This window comes from Pseudorca crassidens, chromosome 6, assembly GCF_039906515.1.
Source record: "Pseudorca crassidens isolate mPseCra1 chromosome 6, mPseCra1.hap1, whole genome shotgun sequence".
NCBI lineage: Eukaryota > Metazoa > Chordata > Mammalia > Artiodactyla > Delphinidae > Pseudorca > Pseudorca crassidens.
Window position 1 is genome coordinate 89091017 of NC_090301.1, and position 27795 is coordinate 89118811.

Below are 27795 nucleotides of genomic sequence, written 5' to 3' on the forward strand. Positions count from 1 at the left end.
TGTTTCTGCTATATATTGCTACATATCTAGACATACAACTAAAGTTTATTCGTACTTTGGGTCCTTTGCCTGTGGTGGATGTATTTAATTTTAAGTTAGAACGTCCCTGTATTCTTTTTTTTTAACATCTTTATTGGAGTATAATTGCTTTAAAATGTTGTCTTAGTTTCTGCTGTATAACAAAGTGAATCAGCTATATGTATACATATATCCCCATATCCCTTCCCTCTTGTGTGTCCCTCCCACCCCTCCTATCCCACCCCTCTAGGTGGTCACAGCACTGAGCTGATTGCCCTATGCTATGGGGCTGCTTCCCACTAGCTGTCTGTTTTACATTTGGTAGTGTATATATGTCCATGCCACTCTCTCACTTCGTCCCAGCTTACCCTTCCCCCTCCCCGTGTCCTCAAGTCCATTCTCTACGTCTGTGTCTTTATTCTTGTCCTGCGCTTAGGTTCTTCAGAAACTTTTTGGTTTTTTTTTTTTTTTGATTCCATATATATGTGTTAGCATATGGTATTTATTTTTCTCTTTCTGACTTACTTCGCTCTGTATGACAGACTCTAGGTCTATCCACCTCACTACAAATAACTCAATTTCATTTCTTTTTATGGCTGAGTAATATTCCATTGTATATATGTACCACATCTTCTTTATCCATTCATCTGACGATGGACACTTAGGTTGTTTCCATGTCCTGGCTATTGTAAATAGTGCTGCAGTGAACATTGTGGTACATGACTCTTTTTGAATTATGGTTTTCTCAGGGTATATGCCCAGTAGTGGGATTGCTGGATCGTATGGTAGTTCTATTTGTAGTTTTTTAAGGAACCTCCATACCGTTCTCCATAGTGGCTGTATCAATTTACATTGCCACCAAGAGTGCAAGAGGGTTCCCTTTTCTCCACACCCTCTCCAGCATTTATTGTTTGTAGATTTTTTGATGATGGTCATTCTGACCGGTGTGAGGTGATACCTCATTATAATTTTGATTTTCATTTTTCTAAATTTAGTGATGTTGAGCATCCTTTCATGTGTTTGTTGGCAATCTGTATATCTTCCCTGTATTCTTTTTTTTTTTAACATCTTTATTGGAGTATAATTGCTTTACAATGGTGTGTTAGTTTCTGCTTTATAACAAAGTGAATCAGTTATACATATATGTATGTTCCCATATCTCTTCCCTCTTGTGTCTCCCTCCCTCCCACCCTCCCTATCCCACCCCTCTAGGTAATCACAAACCACTGAGCTGATCTCCCTGTGCTATGCGGCTGCTTCCCACTAGCTATCTGTTTTACGTTTGGTAGTGTATATATGTCCATGCCACTCTCTCATTTTGTCACAGCTTACCCTTCCCCCTCCCCATATCCTCAAGTCCATTCTCTAACAGGTCTGTGTCTTTATTCCTGTCTTACCCCTAGGTTCTTCATGACCTTTTTTTTTCTTTTTTTTTTTTCCCTCAGATTCCATATATATGTGTTATCATACGGTATTTGTCTTTCCCTTCTGACTTATTTCACTCTTTATGACAGACTCTAGGTCCATCCACCTCACTACAAATAACTCAATTTCATTTCTTTTTATGGCTGAGTAATATTCCATTGTATATATGTGCCACATCTTCTTTATCCATTCTTCTGTTGATGGACACTTAGGTTGCTTCCATGTCCTGGCTATTGTAAATAGAGCTGCAATGAACATTTTGGTACAGGACTCTTTTTGAATTATGGTTTTCTCAGGGTATACGCCCAGTAGTGGGATTGCTGGGTCATATGGTAGTTCTATTTGTAGTTTTTTAAGGAACCTCCACACTGTTCTCCATAGTAGCTGTATCAATTTACATTCCCACCAAGAGTGCAAGAGGGTTCCCTTTTCTCCACACCCTCTCCAGCATTTATTGTTTCTAGATTTTCTTTTTTTACATCTTTATTGCAGAATAATTGCTTTACAATGGTTTGTTAGTTTCTGCTATATAACAAAGTGAATCAGTTATACATATACATATGTTCATATATCTCTTCCCTCTTACATCTCCCTCCCTCCCACCCTCTCTATCCCACCCATCTAGGTGGTCACAAAGCACCGAGCTGATATCCCTGTGCTATGCGGCTGCTTCCCACTAGCTATCTATTTTATCTTTGGTAGTGCATATATGTCCATGCCACTCTCTCTCTCTCTCACTTTTGTAGACTTTTTTTGATGATAGCCATTCTAACTGGTGTGAGATGATATCTCATTGTAGTTTTGATGTGCATTTCTCTAATGATTAATGATGTTGAGCATTCTTTCATGTGTTTGTTGGCAGTCTGCATATCTTCTTTGGAGAAATGTCTATTTAGGTCTTCTGCCCATTTTGGATTGGGTTGTTTGTTTTTTTGTTATTGAGCTGCATGAGCTGCTTGTAAATTTTGGAGATTAATCCTTTGTCAGTTGCTTCATTTGCAAATATTTTCTCCTATTCTGAGAGTTGTCTTTTGATCTTCTTTATGGTTTCCCTTGCTGCGCAAAACTTTTAAGTTTCATTAGGTCCCATTTGTTTATTTTTGTTTTTATTTCCATTTCTGTAGCAGGTGGGTCAAAAAGGATCTTGCTGTGATTTATGTCATAGTGTGTTCCGCCTATATTTTCCTCTAAGAGTTTGATAGTTTCTGGCCTTACATTTAGGTGTTTAATCCATTTTGAGCTTATTTTTGTGTATGGTGTTAGGGAGTGTTCTAATCTCATACTTTTACATGTACCTGTCCAGTTTTACCAGCACCATTTATTGAAGAGGCTGTCCTTTCTCCACTGTATATTCCTACCTCTTTTATCAAAGATAAGGTGACCATATGTGCATGGGTTTATCTCTGGGCTTTCTATCCTGTTCCATTGATCTATCTTTCTGTGTTTCTGCCAGTACCATATTGTTTTGATTACTGTAGCTTTGTAGTATAGTCTGAAGTCTGGGAGCCTGATTCCTCTAGCTCTGTTTTTCGTTCTCAAGATTGCTTTGGCTATTCGGGGTCTTTTGTGTTTCCATACAAATTGTGAAATTTTTTGTTCTAGTTCTGTGAAAAATGCCAGTGGTAGTTTGATAGGGATTGCATTGAATCTGTAGATTGCTTTTGGTAGTAGAGTCATTTTCACAATGTTGATTCTTCCAATCCAAGAACATGGTAATCTCTCCATCTATTTGTATCATCTTTAATTTCTTTCATCAGTGTCTTATAATTTTCTGCATACAGGTCTTTTGTCTCCTTAGGTAGGTTTATTCCTAGGTATTTTATTCTTTTTGTTGCAATGGTAAATGGGAGTGTTTTCTTGATTTCACTTTCAGATTTTTCATCATTAGTGTATAGGAATGCCAGAGATTTCTGTGCATTAATTTTGTATCCTGCTACTTTACCAAATTCATTGTTTAGCTCTAGTAGTTTTCTGGTAGCATCTTTAGGATTCTCTATGTATAGTATCATGTCATCTGCAAACAGTGACAGCTTCACTTCTTCTTTTCTGATTTGGATTCCTTTTATTTCCTTTTCTTCTCTATTTGCTGTGGCTAAAACTTCCAAAACTATGTTGAATAATAGTGGTGAGAATGGTCAACCTTGCCTTGTTCCTGATCTTAGTGGAAATGATTTCAGTCTTTCACCATTGAGGACGATGTTGGCTGTGGGTTTGTCATATATGGCCTTTATTGTGTTGAGGAAAGTTCCCTCTATTCCTACTTTCTGCAGGGTTTTTATCATAAATGGGTGTTGAGTTTTGTCAAAAGCTTTCTCTGCATCTATTGAGATGATCATAAGGTTTTTCTCCTTCAGTTTGTTAATATGGTATATTATGTTGATTGACTTGCGTATGTTGAAGAATCCTTGCATTCCTGGGATAAACCCCACTTGATCATGGTATATGATCCTTTTAATGTGCTGTTGGATTCTGTTTGCTAGTATTTTGTTGAGGATTTTTGCATCTATGTTCGTCAGTGATATTGGCCTGTAGTTTTCTTTCTTTGTGACATCCTTGTGTGGTTTTGGTTTGAGGATGATGGTGGCCTCGTAGAATGAGTTTGGGAGTGTTCCTCCCTCTGCTATATTTTGGAAGAGCTTGAGAAGGATAGGTGTTAGCTCTTCTCTAAATGATAGAATTCGCCTGTGAAGCCATCTGGTCCTGGGCTTTTGTTTGTTTTGTTTTGTTGATTAATCCTTTCTGTTTAACTGTAAAGAGAGAAAGAATGCAAACATTTAAAAAATACGCACAGAAAGAGTACTCTATTGCACAATTTTTATAAGAATAAATAATATTTCCTCACATCACCAATTTATATTTCTGTTATAAAATTAACTGTTTCTCTATGACTGCAAAAACTTTTTCCTGGTCATTCTGTTTTTAATGGATCAGTCTGTCAGTTTCCAGATAGAATTGAATTATCTAATAATTTTTAAAGTGTCTTTTCTTTTCAGAACAGCATAATTTTTAGTAAAGAAAATTAATATTTAAAATCTAAGTTTCTTTACACTCAGTAACATAGAAATGATATGAAATGGAAGGGAATTTATATTTGAGAAAACTTGATTCTATCATCTTATGATCAATATTTTTTAAAGAAAATATGATAGACATGAGTGTGATATCAGATTGTTTTGAAAAGTTAAAAATGAATACCTTTTAAAAAAAAAGTTTGGACGTTATATGTTCCTAGTATTATACAGGAAAAAAGAATAAGGAAATGAGACACTAGATACTGAGCTGAGAATTAGAGGAATATGTGTTTTGCTGACTGGAATTAATTATGCTATATCCCTCTGTCTCTTTTTTGTTTTAAAATAAAGGAGGAAATATATGTAGAGCGGATGAGTTCCTTTGCAATAATTCCCTCTGCAAACTACATTTCTGGGTGTGTGATGGAGAAGATGACTGTGGAGACAACTCTGACGAAGCCCCTGACATGTGTGGTATGGCATTTCACGTGGCTCTAGATTGTACTCTCATCTCCTGATGTAGTGCGCCAGCGTGAATCGATGACGTGGTGAGGTGAACCACAAATTTTACCGTCCTGGGGTTAGGTAGATAAAGTATAGCCACAGATACAGCTTTTGGTCAGGTAATAAGAGATAGCCCTGCTCAAAGTTTATGACTTTATAGAGAGCCCTCCTAAATCTGAACTTGCACATGTCAGCAGTATTCAAAAGATAGATTATGGTCTGTCTAGGAGGATTTAGAGTAGTTGACCTTTTGTATTGAGTAAGGTTCATATAAGGACTTTGGCTTTATTCCCAATTGGTGTTATAGGCTAAAATAATTTTTTTGACAGACAAGCATGGAAAAAATGTGCATAATCAAATCATGTACTTCCACAAGTCACCCACTGCTGAGACTGTGGTTATTCAGAGAAGGGAAATAAATATACATAGAGATATACAGACATTATCTATCTATCTATCTATATCTATATATATCTTACAAATGTTAGGTGGAGAACCGCAATTAGGAGTTATTTAACATTTAAATCTGAAAATCTTAACAAAATTTATTTCTTCTTCAAATTCAAGTTACTTCTGACATTAGTCACAAGCGTGATTATGCAACCACGAACTATAAATATAAATGTGCGCCTTTAGATCACCAAATTAAATGATTTCCTGTATTTGGTAAACACTTTTTTTCTTCTTCTCATTCTTTTGCTAATCTCAGCAAAAAAGGTAATTTAACTTTTAATTTAAAGAAAAATACTACTACTTTGGGTATAACTAAATAGCACATCAGGTGAATTAAAGAAAGCATAGCATGAGTGTATGTTCTTAAATTCTATGTTCTATTTGGTATATCAAATTAAACTAATTATTTTGATAGATGATGATATTGACTACAGATGTTACAGAAAAAAATCTGAAACAAGGAGTCAGCTTTATTTTAAACATGTTTTAAAATTTGAAAAAGACAGTAGTTAGAGAATTGATCTCTGTAGGTACAACTGATAAGTGATATAACTAAATTTCAATTTCAGTTCTTCTACATAATCTTACAAAGTGAACTCTAGAGAATGACCAGAGATAGTATTGTTTCTGAATCATAATAGTTGAAAAAATATGGGTTTACCAGTATCAAGCCAAAACCTACTATTTTTATAAACTATGTTTTTTCCTTCTATTCTCTATTCCACTTCAACACAAAACTATTGAGTGTAATAGGAAATGTTTGGAAACTAATTAACCACGTGGGGCTCCAGAGTCACCCCCCTCCCCAGAACCACTTCAAGGGCCAGGAAGTGATTCTCAGGGACATGCTGCATAGCTGCTGGAAAACTTGTAAAATACATCCAGCTTAATTCTGTGAATATTTTTGCGTTCCCCTCAGTCATCAGTATCAACACTGAGTCAAGCTATGATGTTCTGGAGACTGTGCTAAGTAATCGGGATTAAAAAAAACCTGAACAGAACATGGTTCTCTTTGACAAGGAGATCTTATTCTGGTTGGAAAATAATAATTTCCATAAATTATATTTTAAGCAATAGTAGAATTAAGTAAAGACAAGGCAGAGAGGGATAAGAGGAACTCTGCCTGAAGGGGAATTCAGAAAGCTACAGTTTTGAAACATCTAGGCTAAAAGTCACCATAGGCATAGAGAACAGTGTGGGGAAAAGTATCATTCATTCATTTAATAAATATTTGTTAAGCTAGAGGCTGTGATTATTTATGGTGATATAATGAGGAGAGAAACAGATATGGACCCAGACTTCACAGAGCTGAGAGTCTAGTGGAAGAGGGATATTAATGATCACAAAAATATGTAGTTATAAACTATGATACATGCAATGAAGAAAAAGTATAATAAGTTATAAAAATATAGAACAGAAGGATTTTACTCAATCTTGGATTATAAGAAGTAACATTTGAGTTTGAGTCTGAGAAATTTATAGCTGCCAGGTAGGTGAAAGGGATGGAGTGAGAGTGGATGACACAACATTTTAGGCAAAGGAAACAAGATGTAGAAAGGCCCTGAGGTAGAGCGAACCATAGTTTACTAGAGAAGCTGAAAGACATGTGTGCTTGGAGAATACAGAGCAAGATAGATAATGGATGAAACTGAAGAGACAGGAGAGATACATGGAAACTTGTGAGTCTAGATAGGGATTTTTAGATTTAGCCTGAAAGCAATTAAAAGTACTATAGAATTTAAAATAGAGGAGGCACATAGTCATATTTATATTTCACAAATACTGGATAGAAATAGGCAAGAATAGTTAAGACAGTTGCAGAGCTCAAGGCAAGCTATGCGGGTAGCTTGGATTAAGATAATGACAGACCATGATGGCAAAGTATACACAGTTTGAATGTGATTTAAAAAGCAAAATGAATTGGATTAAATAATGGAGTAGTTATAGGAGGCAAGAGACAGGAAGTTGCCCAGTATAATTTGTAGGCTGTTTTCGCTTGCACATTTGAATAGATGGGGAACACAGGAAAAGGAACAGTTTTGCAAGTAAAGATTAGAAGTCTGGCTTGAGATGCATCTGAGGAGACATTCAAGTACTGATTTCAAGTAGGTGCTAGATATTCTAGAGCTTAAAGAGCTGGTCTAGAAATATAAATTTGAGAGTCAGCATAAAATGTAGTAGTAAATACTGTGGAATTTGTAAGATTTAGCCTGGGAGGGAGTAAACATAAAAGGGGGGGATTAGGATAGAGTATTGAGGGCCACCAACATCTAGATAAATATAAACAGCCAGCAGAGACTCAGGTGAGTGATAACAAAAGGATAAGCAAAAAGAAAAAGGAAGTATAACAAGAGAAATACGAAGGTAATAAAATGTTTCAAGAAAGATGGGATAGTTCCTGAAGAAGCAGGGGAAATTAAGCTTCAGAGCATGTGAAAAAATCAGTTTTAGATAAGGGTAGTGACCCCTTGAAATGAGTTGATAGACTATATGCAGATGCAGGTGGATGTACACATATTTAATGATATAATAACATTTTTTTAATCTTTTAATTTCCACTTTCTTATGTATAGTAAGGAAGCGTGTTCATATATAGAATGTGAAAGGTTGGTGTGGTAGGGAGATTCAAAAGGAATGCAGATTTGAATCATTACTGCAAAGAGTAAGAGTGACATTAGATATAGATAGATATAAATATATAGATATAAATGAATGATTTCCAAGTAGTGTTCAGGGCCTACCTGGCATTGATAAATATTCATATTTGTGATATCAATTGGTCTTGCAGTATGGTCATCTGCAACATTCCTGGGCTTCCCAGATGCAGACACTGGGATAGCAGATGGTTTCATTCATCTAAGTTTGGGATTCTGATAATTAAGATGAAAAAAGCAAAAGGGCCAGAGAATCCAGATTATTTGGACACAAGTGATTTTCTAAAAGTACTTAGAAGAATTTCCAACATATAAAGGTTATCAATAAATATCAAATAAGTAAATTAAAAATGGAATGTGGAATCTAATGTCAACAGAAATGGAAGTAAAGAGAAAAAGGCAATGGTAAATAAGGAAGAGTTAGACGTATCAATGGGCTAAAGTTTCAGGTAAGACTGAAAATCATCTTTAATGAGACTGGTTGAATTAAAAAGTTGGCTAACTGGAAATTGTTGTCAGAATTTTTGTTCAGACTTTTAAAATTAGTGGCTTTGTAAATGAAGCAATTGGAGGAAATAGCAAATCCGGCTGTGTCAGTGTTTCTTATCTGCGGGTAGCAGGAACTGTCATTGGCTGAATTAAGAAGATAATTTTGTTGAAATCCACCCATGTCCACAGCCTTCTAGAAGAATGGGTGGCCTAGGTGGATTAGAGTAAAAGGACATTGGGTATGAGAAAATCAGGAAGTTAAGTGGTGCAGTTATTGGCTAGTTTGCTCGTATGGATGTTGATGTCACCTAGGATGCTGGAATAATTTAGATGGAGAGAAATAGCTGTGAGGGATGGTGCTACAGTCTTCAGTGAATTGGGGAGGGGGTGATGTTTATAAGGTTAATGAGAAAATAGAGATAAGAAAAAAAAATACAACCAAATGCCTGGTCCTCAAAATAACAGTTTTTGTTTTCAGTTTATTTTAAAAAAATAGAATATGAATATATAGTAACAAAGTTCTGGAAGCCATAGTAGGAAATTATTATGTCTTCAAATATGAGATAACATGAGGTTTGAGCAATTTAAGAGACATTCCAAAAAACCTGAAGAGGAGGAACTCTGCTTAGAGTGAAAAACAGATTTTAATTAAAATAAGGAAGGTGGCAAGAAGGAATATGGCATATTTAAGGAGCTAATAAAGAGTGACAAGGGATGAGTCTGTAGGAGTGGCATGGACAAGATAATGATAAGTCTATTATGCCATGTAAAGTATCTTAAATTTTATTCTGGAAGTGATGAATAGCTATGGAAGAAATGATCAGATTGCTGTTCTGGTGGCTTTGGGAGGATTTTAGGTTGGGCAATGAAACTGAGACATTAAGGATTCTATGACAGTCATCTCTGTAAGAAATAATAAATAGCTGAGCTGTTGGAGTTGTAACTGGTATGCATGGAGATAAGAAGGCAAATTTGGGACAATACCAACTGCACTTGTTGACTAATAAGAGTTGAAGCATAGTGAGAGGATGCATTTAGAATAATCCCAAACTTGTGGCTATTATGTGCCACAAACTGAACTATGGAAATAAGACAGAGCTTGTTTGAGGAGAAGGAGGTCAAGGGAAGATGATGAAGAATTGAGCTTTGAACTTGTTGAATTTTAAATTCCCAAGGGAACGTCCTATAATTAACTATGAGATGCTAGAATTAGATAGCAAATTGAAAGTCTTCAGAATATAGTGTCAAGTAAATCCATGAGAATGCATGAGAATATCTAAGCAGAGAATTCAAGAGTGAGAACATCAGGGGACCAATGATAGCACCGTGCAGTATTCCACATATGAGATTGGGAAGACATTAGAGATGCTTCCTACTTTAGGGGTAGAAGTCTTCAGATTCGATAGTGATGGAAAGGACAAGTGTAAAATTCCCTGGCTTTAATTGTTTATTTAAGTCTCATACACACACACACACACACACACACGCACACACACACACACACACACACACATTAAAAATGAATAAGTAAGATCACCTTATTTGCGTTAAATACATATCGGCCCATTTGTTTATGGAGACAGAGAGTAAGAAACACAGTTATAGTGTTGTTGGGATTTTTTTTTTTTTTTTTGCTGAATGACCTATTTTCAATTTTGGATCCATAACGTATGCTTGCTCAAGCTCTATTCTGTGTGAAATTGCTCTTTCAGATAGCTGTGTCCTGCCATGTTGTATAAATCATAGGCATAAATTAATTTGGTACACTAAGGGAAGTCAGCTAAGATAAAGCATTTGGAAATAAAACCATGACGTTTGGCTTTTTTTCTTACTTCATTCAACATTTCAGCTATGCACTCTTTTCTGTTGTTAATGTAAATAACTAGGATCATACCTTCTATTATCACACATTTTTCTAGTATCTACATGTAAGCACTTCCCACAACAAAAGATATTCAGAAAAGCTAGATGATGGATTTGAAAAGGAAGAAAATAAAAGGAAGACAAAAGAAGGATGGTTCTTCATAAGTCAGTGTACCCAAAGGAGCTGCTTTGTTTTTTCTTTTTTTTTCAGAAAAATTTCTTTGCCCACCCACAAGACCGCACAGATGCAGAAATAACAGAGTATGCCTGCAGCCTGAGCAAATGTGCAATGGGGTTGATGACTGTGGGGACAACTCAGATGAAGATCCCTGTGGTGGTAAATCTTTTTAATGTGAAATAATTGATTCAGTGACAGCTACAGATAATACAATGATTTTAGGGCTTAAAAATTAAAAAAATATATTTTAATATTCTTCATACAGGGTATGAAGATAATCCACTAACATTTGATTTGCATAGTAGAGCTGTGCAACTTTATCCGCTCCCTCCAGGTCTGTAAATCTCCATTGGTTATAGGTACTTTATTCTAGAAAGTACTGCATGAGAGAAACAATATAGTGGTTTAAAATATTCTGTTAAACAACTTCTTGGGGGAAAAGTGTTTATATAGATTGTATGTATGCGTACACAGTCCCTTTTTCACAATTCAGAAATTAAAACTCAAAAAACCAAAAGCTTTACTAAAATATGCAGCAAAACCATTTGGTGACAGACCCTGACTTGAACTGGTCTGAGGTAGTTTATATTACTTTTTAAAAAAAAAATCTCACTTAGGGTGAATATTCAGATATTTTCCTGTGGAAATATAGTGTCATTGATTATAGGGTAAATACAGTGTTATTTTTCTAAGAACCAAAAATTTCAGAATGTTTTTTTCATTTAGCCCCAAGAGCTTCAAATAAAGGATTATGGATCTATGTTTTTCATAGTGTTTAGCAAAATCTTGAACCTGTTATAGACTCAGTAAATTTGTTTTGATTCTGTGAAGTGCTGATCATTTTTTAAATAACTCTATAGGTAAGCTTACATATAAAGCAAGACCTTGTAAAAAAGATGAGTTTGCTTGCAGTAATAAAAAATGTATCCCTATGGACCTCCAGTGCGATCAGCTTGATGACTGTGGAGATGGTTCAGACGAACAAGCCTGCAGAATAAGTGAGTTTGTTTCCTGTTAAAATGCAGCAACACACAAGTTCAATTTCTGTTTCAACATGACTAAAATTTTCTTTACTGCTGTGAGAAAAGATTGCTCTTCCAAAAAAGATTGCTCTTGTCTTTAGGCCTTTGCCAAAGTAACCTTAGAATATCATTTTAATTAATTTAAAGTATGAGGTAGGAAAGGTTGATTTTACAATATCAAATATGAGTATTTGATAACATAACAAATATGAGTATATTTGTTAAAGCTGAAACTTTATCCAAATACAGACCTTGATATCAGCAAAGAAATCTATATTCCTTAATATTTTATTTATAAAATATAAATATAATAGTTTCTGAATTTTACAGTGATATTCATTTGAATGATGGTAAAGGTCTTAATAATTTGTTTAATGTTTTAAAATCTTAATCCATTGCTGAGTCATTCTCAAAGACGACATCATTATTTTATTCAGTTAGAGTGCTATGATACTTAAGTTATGAGACCTTGATTGTGAATAATTTTGTGTTTAATGTTTGATATCTGATTTTTCCATATTGGGAAAACTAATTAAACTTACGACCTTAAATTCATATTGCTTGTAAAAGTCACAAAATAGTTCCAGTTCTTGAGTCTTTTATTTTGTTCTCATTTATACGTAAGTTGTTCCTCACTGGATGTTGAAGCAGTATCCACCAGGATATGGCCATGTATATCTCAATCGTGGTGTATATAATTCCACTGGTGTATTTTAATTAATTACAAAATAGTCAAGAATCAGTGGGAATTAACATTATATTTCTGATAATTAAGGTTTTCATATTTCTCATGTAATTAGATTTAAGTAAAATAGAGCTAATTCAATGTTACCCCTATAATAATGTCCCTCTCTTTTATTTGCACTCTAAAATATTTTCCTGAATTGGAGATAAAGCAATGAAGTTGCAACTACCATGCTGGAAACTACAAATAACACATAGTCTGTCCTAACTTGTATTGCAGTCCATGTCCATTGGAGCATATTACAACTCAAATGCTGCTCCCTGTATGTGTTTAGGAACTGATAATTTAACCTCTTGCTTGAGTAACATGGTAGTACCCTTGACTGAGTTCCTGAATACTAAGTTTAAGTTAGCAAGAGATGCCTACATCTCTAGGTAGCTTCTAGGGAATGTTTTGGTTCTTAGAGAAGAATGTGACTCTTGTACATTGTATCATGGTAAAGATAGACTGTCATTAGAGCCATTGGTTCTCGAATTCCTTTTGGAAAGTAGTATAGCTCAATCACAGCTGTAAATATCAGCTGTTGGCAGCTTGGTCTAAACTATCCCTAATGTAATTGATTTTGGTTTTTATCTGCTTCTATACCTTTATAATAAATGAGGACTTATATGGGGAGAAGACCATAACCTTATAAATTCAAAAAGAGTTATCTATGGAATAATAAATGTAATTTTAAATTAAGAAAAATAGTAAACTCCCACTCAGGAATTAGAATTATATCAGTTTTGATCATATTTTTAAATCCTAGCTCCCGCTGAATATACCTGTGAAGATAATGTGAATCCATGTGGAGATGATGCATATTGTAATCAAATAAAAACATCTGTTTTCTGTCGCTGTAAGCCTGGATTTCAGAGAAACATGAAAAACAGACAGTGTGAAGGTATAGTACATTTCCTCAACAGCTTGCTCTTAAATCTTTAGGTTAGAAAAGACTCCCAAAGCTGCTAAATTGTGAGATGACAGGGGACTGATTTTCATCAGAATGGTGCATATCTACGGGATACCCTTTTACTTATGAGAGTAAAAGTCCCTGGGGTCAAGAGACTGTTTGCACTGCTAAGCTAACCGTTGCTGAGGCTTACAAAGCCTTTCGTATAGTAGATTCAGACCTGCAGGAATTTCTATTGTATTGTTACAATTGTGTTTTGAAATGCAAATAACGAAATTGCTGGTTCAGAAACTGTTGAAGAATTAGAGGCCTTCACGAAAGAACATGTTTATGATCCCACACTTCTCTTGAGTTGTGGCATTTGCAATACTGCAATAGGTAATTCACTTTTAGAGAATTGTGGGCTTTTGTCCTAACACCACGTCTTAAACAGTGCTTTATATTATCAAGAGTGTCTCCTAAAATTCAAAGACAGGATTTAAATAAATCTCTGTCAGCTTACTTGTGATCATTTAAAAACTGAGCGTGTAAGGGAGCCAGAATCTCATAGTAAGTTATATGTAAATATAATTTACACCAGGTCTTTAACTACAGAGCCATGAAATAAAGACCTATATGCACTTTCTGCCAGTTTCTCCATTAATATTGATATTATTGTGGTTAGAGCCAAACCTAAATTATCCAAGTCTGGCTTATCCAGGGCAAATTCAACTCGTAAAATGCTTTCACCTACAAGCTCTCTTCTTGATTGTCTCCTTGTGTTATTCTTGGGTAAATAAAAGCGATTTTTATTTTGTGTCAATCAAAATGGAATTATTGAAATTAATTATACTCATCCAAAGGGGAAATAATTGTAATCACATCATATATATGAACATTTTGAGTTATATACTTGTTTAGATCATTCATGCCATTTTATTTCTTCATTAACGTGGAAAACTGAAAACTGACAACTTAAGTTTCTCTATTTTAATAAAAAAGCGAATTATTTCTCGACTAGATTATTTCTTCTTTCGAGAAATACTTTTTTGATAGCTGAGAGCTGATACCATGTATTTTACTTATCCCTGGTATAGCATTTGTCAACAAGTAAATTCAGTTTTGTCTCTTTAGCCTACACTTCAATTAAACGCAGAATTGCACTCCTGAGAGTACGTAAGTTCACTTTGGGCAAAGTATCATAGTAGAGACAATAGAATCAAGAAGCCTGAGTTTAAGCCTTGGCACTGTCACTTACAAATGTTACTGGGAAAGTCCTCATCTCTACCACTGAGGCTTTGGAACACTGTTGAGTGCTAACAAGAGAAAATTACTATTGCTGTGCTTATCCTTAAATTCCTCTAATTCAAGAGGAGGATTAATCTCACAGATTTATTATGTAATTAGGGCAACTATAAGTGATAAAGGGGGCAGAGGAATTTATGCTGATTGAAAGCAGAAGTAGAGGAGGTAGATAATTCACCAGAATCACCTGACCTCAATCCTGGCCCTGCTTAAAACTTTAAAATTTGAGGCATGTGCTAAGCCATAGAATATTGCCTAAGATTTATTTATTACTTATGATTTATATATATTTATTTTTATGTAGGCATTCAAGATTTTGTTGTTGTTTGTTCACTTGGCCATTCTTGTTACATAGCCACTTTGTATACATGAAGCCAGAAGTGTGTTAGAGGTGTATCCATATCTTCATTCTTTGCCAGGAATTGTGCAAAATGTTGACAATAAAAAAATGAATAAATACTAATTTATGATCCCAAGGGACTGACAGTCAAGTAGGGGATATGAATATGTGACCACATACATGAAATACCATATGAACTATATTTCATATGTGTGGCATAAGATAGAAATTCCAAGAGAGCAAAAAGTGGAGAATCTAGGAGATAGATAACCATTACTGTATATTGGTGAAGACCAAGGAAGGCTTCACTTCAGGTGAATCTTGAGAGATGAGTAGAAATTTTCTGTGTAAAAAGCAAGGGCATTACAGGACACAGGAATATCATATGATATGTGCAAAGGTATGGTGGCAGGTAATCAGAAAACTCAACCTTTATTTGAGTGAATGAAAATACTAGGGAAGTTTGAAATGGATATTTCAACGTGTTAAGTGGATTAACAAGCAATGCACAAACAATTGATGAGTCATTATAGTGAAACTTGTGAAAAAATTGTTATGGCCGGAAAATATTACATAGAAAGTCACAGACTTAACAGTTTGAAAAGAAAATGAAAGAAATAGGAATAATAAGTTGAAGGACACAAAATACATGTCTTTTTTGAAAAGTGGAAAGAATGACAGTACTAATTGGGGTTATGATGGTGCTATTTTGAGCTCTTCTTTTCTAGACCTTAATGAATGTTTGGTGTTTGGCACGTGTTCCCACCAATGTGTAAACATGGAAGGATCCTATAAATGTGTGTGCGACCAGAATTTTCAAGAAAGAAATAACACCTGCATAGCAAAAGGTAAGGATATATAACCATTACTTTAAATGTTATTATAATTTGCTGTAAACATTTTATGGGAAAAAAATGTTTCATATTGCATTTTCGCAATGGCTTAATGCCTGAAAATATAAAATAAATCTCTTTTTAATACTGGTTAAATTGTCCAATTTATTTATTATCATTCTTAATATAATCTGGGAAGGTTTATAAACATGGCTGTCAAATACCTGGCTACTATTAAAATCACTTTTGTGTTTGAAACAATTTACCAGGAGGTAAAATTTAAAAGTCAATGTGATAGAATATGAAGTATCTTTCTTTATGGCCTGCTCTCAGTGTACTTGAGGAAACATTATACCACTAGGATAAAAATAACGAGTTAAATTAAATGTTAGCATTATAAGGAGAATGGAATTTTGAGTAAGAACTTAAAGGTTTTAAAATAAAATTATGTCTTCAAATTCAGACCTCCTCTACTTATGAATATCATTTTTAAAAAATTAAATTACAGATATATATTTGGGGCTTCTTAGATATGGCTTTTAATGCTTTTATGTTTTTACTAAATAATTTTGTAATTTAAATATTGTTAGCTACAGGGCATGATTAACAATGTTAATAAGACAGTTATTACAAGAGGAAAGCAACATGATATAGTGAATCAAGCAAGAATGGGCTATGGAATTAGACAGACTTGTATTTGAATCCCAGCATTGCACCTGATTGTGTGGCCTCGGGGAAGTTAAACTCTCTGAGCCTCAGTTCCTCATCTGTAAAATGGGAGGCCTAATCCTTACTTTCCATGGTTGTTGTAAGAGGAGATAAATTGTCAAGGACTTAATACATCTCCTATCACATAGTAACCATTTACTAAGTGAGAGCTATTGAGCCTATAGAGCTGAACTACAACTCGTGTATTATTTTTTTTTTAATTTGCAGATATTATATATGCAATTCAGTCTTTCTTTACGGTTTCATTAATATTTTAGTTACTATTTTCAGGATTGTCCTTAGGGTTTTACTTGTCTCAGTATGCAGATTACATCAGTATTGTATTGTAGGTGTCAAAATTTCAGGCTACATGGTTCCAGTTAGCAAGATTCTAGAAAATATTGAGATTATGGCATGTTAATATAATAAACACTGATTTTTATAAAATAAAAATAAAAGAACATTTGACATATATGAATATTGGAAGAAGAAGACTCTTCATCTTGTAATTTTTATTTCTTAGCCTAAGGTAATGATCACTCAGGTGCATAAACTAAATGCTCAGGAATGTCTGAGGCTTAGTGAGTATATAACATGGTATTTGAATATTCAGATCCAAAGCATTAAAACATAAGGTATTGTGACTTACCAAATAGAAATCCCTTTTCATAAAAAGGATATCTACTACAAATACCTAATTTCTAGCCATAAGGTAAGCTTTGACCTAAGAAAACCTCCATTAATAACTCTTAGAAACGTTTAGTTAAGTGTGTTTTAGAAATGTCATGAAGAGGAAAAGATGGTATGAAGCCGGTTTATTTTTATTGAGCAAGAAACTGTGTTAAGAATAACAATTCAAGTTAATTTAAAAGTACATTCGTTGCTTTTACATTAGTTGAATTTTATTTTATTTTTGTATTTTATTATAATAATCTCCAGGCTCTGAAGATCAAGTTCTCTACATTGCTAATGACACTGATATCCTGGGTTTTATATATCCATTCAACTACAGTGGCGATCATCAACAAATTTCTCATTTTGAACATAATTCAAGGATAACAGGGATGGATGTATATTATCAGAGAGATATGATTATTTGGAGTACTCAGTTTAATCCAGGCGGAATTTTCTACAAAAAGATACATGGCAGAGAAAAAAGGCAAGCAAACAGTGGCTTGATTGTAAGTAAATAAAATTGAATATTTGAAGGCTCACACCTTCCCCCACTTCCCTGTTTTTTTAATCTGTCAATCACAGTATCTGATTATAAGAGGTAATTAATATATTCAGTGATTCCTCCCAGTATTCTCCCTGTATAGAAATAGAACATTTCCCTACTCCTTTATTCTCATAGCTGGGTACAATTCATTTTAATTGCATGATATTATGTGTTTCTTTTAATACATTTTCTGTAGTTACATAAGAATGGTAATTAATAATACCTAAAATTTCTAGAACTTTTTGTATTTTATAGTATTTAATAATATATTATGAACATGAGGGTTTTTTTCATCATGAGATCATATTGGGAACCATCACTTTGTTTTTACATTAGAAAATAAACTCAAAAATATACAGGGTAAATTGTTTCATTTTTAACAATATGAGAAATATAGTTCTCTTCTAGGGCAAGAGATCAATTCGATAGTGTAATCATTTCTTCTGACTCCTAATAACTATATTTCAGGGAACATCCAAAATAGAGCAATATTGTTTACTGGTGTATGACGGACACATTGATTATCATGGTTATTCCTTTTGAGAAAAATAAACTAGAACATTTGTTTAGACTTGTGGTTGTAGGTTATCCTTTTTGTTTTAGGGCATGTCAATTTATTATGTATTTTATATTTTGAAGCAAATTGACAGAGAAATAACAGATAAAGACTTATTTTGGGGGGCCTGGCCCATTCCCATACAACCAAAGAGTCAAATACTATCACAGTAGGATTAACTTACTTTAATCCTACTAAATAATTAAAGCTTTGTATTTGAAACAAATCAGACACACCTATCTGGAAGTCTTCACTACCTTTTTCAGAGGTATCTACCGTAAATATTTGAACTCCGTGAATATCATTTGATGGAAATCTGGAACACTATTTTTTATCAGTAGTAGGTGTCAATAAGCTGGCTTTAAAAGAAGCTATATTATTAGCTTTTAAATTCAGTTTAGATTAAATTAACTGTGAGTAAAAATCCATATATATCAGAGTTGTTTCTTTAACTCCTCCTTCCCCAAACCCAGTGTTATACAAAGCTTTAGTTCTATTAAGGGTAGTTCTAGGACAGAGCCAAGAACTTCGGTGGATCACTCTGCCCTCCTTCACTCACATATCATCTCCTTCCAATCAGACCAAAAGACTGACTCAGTCTTGACTAGCTTTAGCTTTCTTTATCTTTAAAACAGAAGTTTGCTTTGCAAAAACATTGTTCCTATGGTACAGTTTCATGTATTAACGAAGTGATAAAGAGTATATATTGTGAAATTACACTGACTGGGTTTTAATCTTGTTCCTGTTGCTTACTAGCTTCTTAGCTTCTCTGTACTCTCCATTTCATGAGGTTTTAGTGAGGAATACACGTGTGCACACACACACACTATATTTATATTAGCATTAATAGTTCTTGGCACATAAGTACTGTATAGATTAACAGAATGATATGATAATGATGGTGATGATGTTGATCTGATGACTGGCAAAATTTTCTTCCTTATAATGCATATTCTCACATTAAAAATTAATTGCAAATTACTCTTGCCTGAATTTGATAGTTGCTAAAAATATATCTTTATTTTTCATATAATTTTCAGTAAAAATGATTTGATAATTTTTTAGCTTTGTCCTTGGGGAGATGGATAAATACAATCAGTAGCCTCTAGCAAACTGTTTATTGTAGGCCACGAGCCAAACTTGTTTAATAGCTAAATATTTATTCTTATGTACTCAAATATATAAATGGATCAATATATATTTTACATATTTTAATTTTTAATTTTATTAATGTGGTATAGAGTCTTTCGTCATCAATGCAAAGTTATTGATTAGCCTTTTTCTAATAGGATTTGAAACATCATTAGTCTTTTAATGGTAGTAATAAGATGTATTGTGTAATCTAGACTTTCTATTTGTTTTTCACTCTCTTCTTAGACCTACCGATGACTAACAGTATTCAATAGGAAGAAAAGTGGGTAACAGTAGGGTACATTTTCTAGAAGCCCATCATAGCTAACTAAATGTCATGATTATAAGGTTGGAACCTCTGAGCCATGAATTTTAGCACCATGTTCTAAACCATTAAGCATTCCATAGAAATTCCAACCAGTGCATTATATATATGTATAAAAATACCTAAGGCTACACTGATAAGGGCAATTATTTAACTTTGCTTCCTAAACCTTTTTGTAATCCTGATATCTCAATATTATAAATATGGAATAAATCCATTCTCACCACCTTAAGTTAATGAGCAATGTGCATTCTAGAATGATTAAATCACTTATCTATGGCCATGAAGCTATAATGTGACACAATTTAGACTTTAACTTGAGATACTTGCTACATCTCTGAGCCTCAACATACTCACCTGAACGCTAACTACTTTATTGAAGTAGAAAATTTCTAAAGTCCCTTCCAGATAGTAAATATGTATGATTTCCCCAAAAATTGTGACATAGTTTATGTCTATTCAGTTATTACCTGGACAATTTGTATTTATTTCTTTGAAATCCATCTTGTATATAAAGAATTGATTTTCTACCCTTATGAATTTCCCTGCAATGTATTATATTTGCTCCTTTAACAGCCACCGGATAGTCATCCATTAGTTTAATGAACATGCACTCTATTTCATCTTCTAAGTTTTGGCACAATTATTAAATGATACTGACCGGAGAATTCCCCACTCCTCAGAAAACAAAACTTAAGATTTTTCCCTACACTGAATATGGTGCATTGATTTCTATCTCTGAATCAATAGGTAAAAGAAAGAAAAATATACAAATCGAACTATGGATACTTTAGTTATAACCCCATTATCAGTGAAGCAAATGGAAGGAGTTATCCATGTGATAGCAGGATATCTTGGAAGCATATTCACAGATACTGAAAACACTGGAATATTTTCATTTCAGCAAAGAGCAGAAAATATGTTATATCAGAAATCAGAATATTGCTCAGACAGCTAAATATTAACTGAAGTCCATTCTAAAGGAAGATAGTTTTTAACATGATATTTTTTTAGAAATAAGGAAGGGAATTCTCTTCTGTAATCTGTGAAAATGGTTGGAATAGTAATTAGGATTGCAAATTTAAATTTCAAATGCAGACTAAGTTATTTATAGGTAGAATTACTTATGATTTTCTAACCCCCTGAGCTATACAAAATGGATAGATTTTTCCTTTAAGAAAATTAATTTAAAACTTAAAAGACTGGCATAATTCAATTGATATGTAAAGCATAATGAGAATTTGAATTTTAGTAGTTACAACAGAATATGATAGTGTTATACAACAATTGTACATACTTTCTGGCCATTTATCATTTCTAGTATGAAATGCTAGATGCATGATGGCAAGCACTATAAAGTAGGTCAATGCTTAGAAAAATGAAAATGACTTTAAATATACAGATTAGATTTTTACAGTTAAATAGCTGAATATTCCTGAGCAAAACAAATTGTTCCTCTGATCTACCTGGTTTTAAGAAGTGAATATGAGATACCATTTTTGGCATATTCTCCATTATGCAAAAGAGAATGTTCAGTATAAATTTACTTATAATTTTATTCATTAATAATCATAACTTTTTCTCAAAAAATTTGATTAGACTATTTTTCCTGAAAAGCTTTAACAAAATATTCAACTGTTTTCTTTAATAGGTTTCAATTTTGAATTGGAGTCCTAGCTATAAACCTCATACCCAACATATGGGTCTGTGTGTACATCTCATACACACGTATACACACACACACACACACACACACACACATAAACATAAATTTATAGGTATGTCTATGAACCCATACATGTGTGTGTGTGTGTGTGTGTGTGTACACATTTTAGCAAAAACTTCAAAGTCTTGTTTTAGGATGTTTGGGTAGTGGTAAAAATTGATAGTTTATTTTCAAAAATTTTTTTCTTCATAATTATAAATTTATGACAACCATTAAACTCTAAATTGAAACTGTCTATACTTCCTTAGCAAGAATACTTTTAAAACCATCTGAGTTTATTCAAACCAGTCAACAGCTAAAATCATTTATTACAATTACTTTGGAAGAGATCTAAAACTATCAGATATTACACTATTACCATTTTGTGGCTTGACTGTTGTTGACTGCATAAGACAGTCACTCAGTAATACATACTGATTAGAGTTAATGGTTCTGAAACAGCTGTGATCAATATTCAAAATTTACTGAACATAAATCTTATAAGACCATATAAAACATATGATTATATAATTAATAATACTGATTAAGTTATTGATCAGATTGTATAGCATTTTAAGGTGAACCAGTCAAGTTTTATTCAATCATACCCATAGCTTTATTTAAAGAGTTCTGTTTGTTTGGTTTGGTGTTGGGTTCTTAGGATACAATAAAGATAATAGAATCTTGTCCTCATGAAGTTTATATTCTGTGGAACGAAGACAAAGTAAAGTAAACTAATAAATAAATAAATACAAAAAAATGTCCGGTTTTGAAAAGTGTACTGAGGGGAATAAAAACTGGACTTAGAGAGAAAAACTTAAACTTTATAGGTTTTGAGTAAGATGATCAATAAAGGCACATTTGAAGAAAGGAGACTTTGAGCTAAGACCTAAGAGATGAGAAGGAAGTAATGCCATCTTATTTATATCTAAGACAACTATTTCACTTTTTATGTGGAGAATGGATCTGGTGGGAGAAAAGACTGGAACAGAAGGAGACCACATAGGAGGACTATGCTCCCAATTAGAAATGGTGGTATGTTGCACTATTGTAGTCTCAGTGAAATGGAGGGTAGTGAGTAGAATTTTAAGGGAAAATGTTTGCAAATAAAATGAATGTGAAAAATGAGGACAGGAAGGACTGCAGACTGACACCTGTGTTTCCAGATTCTATAATTTGATGGATACTGAAAATGGTAAACTGTGGGTTCAGTTTTAGTCATGTTAAGTCAGATACCTGTAAGAGATCCAAGCGAGATGTCAGTTAGTCAGTGATGTATTCAAGGCTTTATCTTAAATCTCTGGACTGGAGATTTACATTAAAGAATAGAAAAATAGAGGAGACATCTACAACCATGAAGCCAGGTTAGATTACCAAGGGAAGTAAAGAGGGGACTGGAACGAAGCTCTGAGGCTAGATTAAAATGATGACAAAGAGTGCCCAGTGCATTAGGAGAAAACTAGAATGTAGAGTCACAAAAACTAAGAGAAGAAAGTGTTTTGAAAAAGAATTTGGAGTTATATTTCTAGAGTACTGCCGAAAGATCAAGTAAAGGAAGATAAAGAAGTGTTCAATAAATTTGGAGACAAAAATTCATTAAAAGACCTTGACAAATGCTTAGAGTCATGGAGGAAGCAGACATCAGAGAGCACTTAGTGGTTCTACAATCAGTGGTTCTCCACTGGGGATGATCTTTCACCCCAGGGGACATTTGGTAATGTCTGAAGATATTTCTGATTGTCACAACTGGGGAGTGCTGCTGGTATCAAGTGAGTAGAGGCCAGGGGAAATGCTTAACACCCTACAATACATAAATTAGTTTCTCACAAGGAGTTATCCTTACCAAAATGTCAGTGGTGTCAGAGTTGAGAAAGCTTTCTCTTCATAGTAGCAGTATCAGTCTTTCCAGTTAAACTTTAAGTCGATTTTTTGTTTGTTACTTCACTTGATGTAATAATAACCCTGTAATACAAAATAGTTCTAAGATGAATCATCAGTATAGTTTTTCTTTTATTGTTCTCTCTTTTTTTCCTCACCTCTCAGTCTCTTTTGCTAGATCCTTTTCTCCTTCCCTCTTAACATTGGAATGCCCCAGGCTCAGACCTTGATCCTCTTCTTTCTATCTCTCCTCACTTCCTTGTAGAGTTCATATTGTTTCATGGTTTAACATATAACCACATGCTAACAATTGCCTAATTGATATCAGGCTCTGTCCAACTGCTTGCTTTGGTTTTCCTTTTGGATGTTTAAAAAATAAAATCCCCAGTGGAGCATGCCTAAAAATAAACTATTCATATGATCCACAAAATCTGCTTCCCCAATCTCATTCAATGGCAACTCCATTTTCCAGGCACTCAGAGTAAAAATCTTAGAGTCATTTTTGGCCCCTCTGCTTTTCTCATAACTCCAAAATCAGGCAATACTATTGAGTCTACTTTCAAGGTATGCCCAGGAGCTGAATACCTTACGTCAGCTTGACTGCAAGGACCTAGTTTTGAACCACCATCGTCTTTCTTCTGAATTAGTGCAATACCCTCCTAATTGGTCTCCTTGCTATCATTATTACTCACAAAACAGTAGCCAGACTGCTCCATATAAAACATAAATCAGATTATATCACATCTCAAATCAAAAATATCCAGTGGTTTCCCACTGAAAAGACTGAAATTCTCATAATATCTTACAAGGGTTTAAAAGATCTGGTCTCCTGTTACTTCTCTGACTTTATCTTCTACTACTTTCCCCCTTACTCACTCTTCTCCAGAGAAGCTTTGCTATTTCTGAAACCCATCAGTACCTCCTAATGTAAGGCCATTCCTGAAATGTTCTCTTGGCCTAAAATGTTCTTCAGCCAGATATCCTACATGACTCAATTCCTGAACTCCTTCAAGTCTTTGTTCAAATGTCATCTTCTGAATACATAACTTTTTGATGATTGCAATCTACTGCCCCATTCCCATCCTGGGATCTTCAATGCCTTGCTCTTTTTCATTTCCATAATACTTATATTTTTTCACTACCATATATTTTATTCATTTATTATGTTTATTATCTATTGTCTACCTCACCTTGCTATAAATAAATTCCCGGATGGCAGGTTTTTTGTTTTTGTTTTTGTTTTTTCCCCTACTGTTTGGCCACTACTGTAATCCTAGCATCTAGAACAGACCTTGTCATAAAGTAGGTCATATTTTTTAAACTAGAAGCAATAAATTAATTGAAAATCTTGAAGAGACATGGCAATAGCTTGTCAGTCTTGAAAGTTATCCTTTACAAGTTATTCTTCTCAGCCTTGGTATTCATCCAAGTTTAAATATTTTTATCTCCAGATATATCCCATTTTTTCCACTTTTGTCTCACAAAAGCCTAGATTAAACTTTCACATTCTCCCCTCTGGAGTCCATTGAATAAGCCTTCTCTGAATTTCCTGTATCCTCCCCTCTGGAGTCCATTGAGTAAGCCTCCTCTGAATTTCCTGTATCTCCTTGGTCCCCATCCCCAAGCCATTCTTCACACCATAGCCAAAATAATCTTAGAACATTAAACTCATCATCATATCTCCCTACTTAAAACATTCAAATGGATTTCCATTGAAAAATCATTGTTTTACAAGTCTCTCCATGATGTTTAGACTCATCTCCTACCACGCCCCTCCCATCTTCTTTCACACCCATGAATATTCACATATACACCCACATTTTTTTCTAGCCATAAATAGATCATGCTTCATTTACAAGAATGCAACTTCACAATTATAATATGCATTATTTTCTCTGCCTCCCTTAATTACCCTAATGAATCAAAGTTCCTTTATTAAGAAGACATCACTTTTATTATTATTGTGATCATTAAGATTGGTCTTGGTCTGGTTTAGGTATTAGAGATATCAGCCTACATAATGTGCTTTCAGGTCTTCCAAAAGGCCTAACTGAACTAACTGTTAATGTTTGAAAGCACAGACTCACAAAAAGACTGACTACCATCTGGAGAATGTCAATTGTATGCCCAGGAAGTAGCCTACAAGGTGACCTCATTATTATTTCACATTCTGTTTAGACTTAGAAAATGGATTACTATGGGCATCATCAGAAAACCTACAAACAACAAATGCTGGAGAGGGTGTGGAGAAAAGGGAACCCTCTTGCACTGTTGGTGGGAATGTAAATTGATACAGCCACTATGGAGAACAGTATGGAGGTTCCTTAAAAAACTAAAAATAGAACTACCATATGACCCAGCAATCCCACTACTGGGCATATACCCAGAGAAAACCATAATTCAAACAGACACATGCACCCTAGTGTTCATTGCAGCACTATTTACAATAGCCAGGTCATGGAAGCAACCTAAATGCCCATCGACAGATGAATGGATAAAGAAGATGTGGTACATATATACAATGGAATATTACTCAGCCATAAAAGGGAATGAAATAGGGTCATTTGTAGAGACTTGGGTGGATCTAGAGACTGTCACACAGAGTGAAGTAAGTCAGAAAGAGAAAAACAAATATCGTATATTAATGCATATATGTGGAATCTAGAAAAATAGTACAGATGAACCAGTTTGCAAGGCAGAGATAGAAACACAGATATAGACAACAAACATATGGACTCCAATGAGGGGTGGTGGTGGTGGGATGAATTGGGAGATTTTGATTGACATATATACACTAATTGTATAAAATAGATAACTAATAAGAGCCTGCTATATAAAAAATAAATAAAATAAAATTCAAAAAAAAAGAAAATGGATTGCTAGTGTATCTACGGTATAATGAAACAGCAGGAAACTAATGTTAATGAAGCAGGAAAGAAAATGATATATAAAATTCAGTATTATGTATATGTACACATACACTTACATATTCATAATTTGAATGAACTTGATGGAGAGACATTGAACTATAAGGGCCCAATTTATGTGTACATATTCATATATATATATACATACACATTTACATATCTGCTACATAAGTATTCCAGTTTATCTACAAGATGCTTACATAATGACTCTGGAGACACACTCTCAACATTTGTTTCTCTGACTTTTCTTTTCCCATGTGTTTATTGCTGTTTTAACCCCCTTTCTTATAGATACATGATTGATTCATTAAAGTCGAATTCTTTTGTCTCTTTAAAGCATGGGTTGCAAACCAGCTATATAGGTAAGTTAAATGAGTGAAACAGGTTGGACAGAACATTAGGCGTCCAGGTGAGAGAGGCAAACTGAAAATGTATCTCATTAAAACAGAAGCAGCTGATTGACTCTGCTACTCTGGAATGTTGGCCTGCTTTTGATATACTATCTTATTTATCCTTAATTTTTAAGAAAAAAAAGTTTAATTTGTTAAAGTGATATCTTCTTAATTTTAAAGTTAGAATCTACTTAATAGTTTTTTTTTTAACTTTAACTTAAATTTAGTCCTCAGTGTACCATTTTGCAGTCTCTGCTTTCAGATAGTTCTGCCTTACATCTCAGCTGTTGTGCTTGTTTAAACTGTAAACATCAGAAGGCACCTTGCTTTCTTAATTCCAGGTCTTTCACATAGGGAGATGATGTCAAAATTGCCCTCATAAGTATCAACAAATTTTTCACTTACTAATGCATGAAAATTCATATTTAGCATTAGATGCATTCTTAAGATTTGTAAAGAATGGATAATGTTTTAAACTGTTATATAATTTCGTGTTTAGACGCTAAAGACTTTAACAGATCATCTAATCCAAATCCTTTATTTTTATGCACCACATAATTTATAGAGAAACTAGGACTGGCTCTTAAACCAAGTTTCTGATTTCAAATGTTGTGTGCTTTCCAGTCTTCCATGATATCTTTTGTTTAGCTGGTAGTGTGAATGAAGGTTTTGAGAGTGGGTTTTGCTTTTTATGGAGGGTGGGTGGTAAATCATAACAAATAAGTTTAAAGAACACTGAGGGTGTTAAAAAACGATAAAATCACATACAATATTGACCCTGTAACCCAAAGACAAATCTGGGTCTTTTCAGGATGTTGTCTATTGAATGTGGACTCCCCCCACCACACAAGCACAAGTTCTTTACAGTGTCTTCACATCTTTGTTTTACTAGCATTGCATCAGGAGATAATTAACTTCAGCAAAATGAACTGAATTTTCTTTTCTTAGATATACACAAAGATGAAAAATCATGAACAAATGAAATATGTGACCACTTCAATCTATCCTTGTGTTAACTATATTTTCTTAAATTATATTGCTAACTATAGGAATTTTGTTTTACAAAAGATAGCATTTCCATGGCTTGAATGTTTTCATTCTCCTTTTATAGATTTTCCTCTTTCCTTGATTTAAAACAAATGCCTTCAGTATTTATATATAAAGACATATATAAAGACATATCTTTAGTTTATTGAAGCTGGAATTGTGCCAGATACATTACAATCCACAGCTGTAAAGGACT

General features: G+C 33.9%; 1 protein-coding gene across 1 annotated transcript in view; it reads left to right on the forward strand.

The window, feature by feature from the left end:
- The window catches only part of LRP1B (LDL receptor related protein 1B), a 1616178-nt gene that overhangs the window by 1465338 nt on the left and 123045 nt on the right, over nt 1–27795 (forward strand). Inside the window, exons 73-78 of the mRNA XM_067742376.1 lie at nt 4806–4928; nt 10629–10754; nt 11456–11593; nt 13111–13245; nt 15607–15726; nt 17359–17600. Of these exons, the coding sequence (XP_067598477.1) occupies nt 4806–4928; nt 10629–10754; nt 11456–11593; nt 13111–13245; nt 15607–15726; nt 17359–17600 (884 nt within the window). The remainder of the gene's footprint in view (nt 1–4805; nt 4929–10628; nt 10755–11455; nt 11594–13110; nt 13246–15606; nt 15727–17358; nt 17601–27795) is intronic.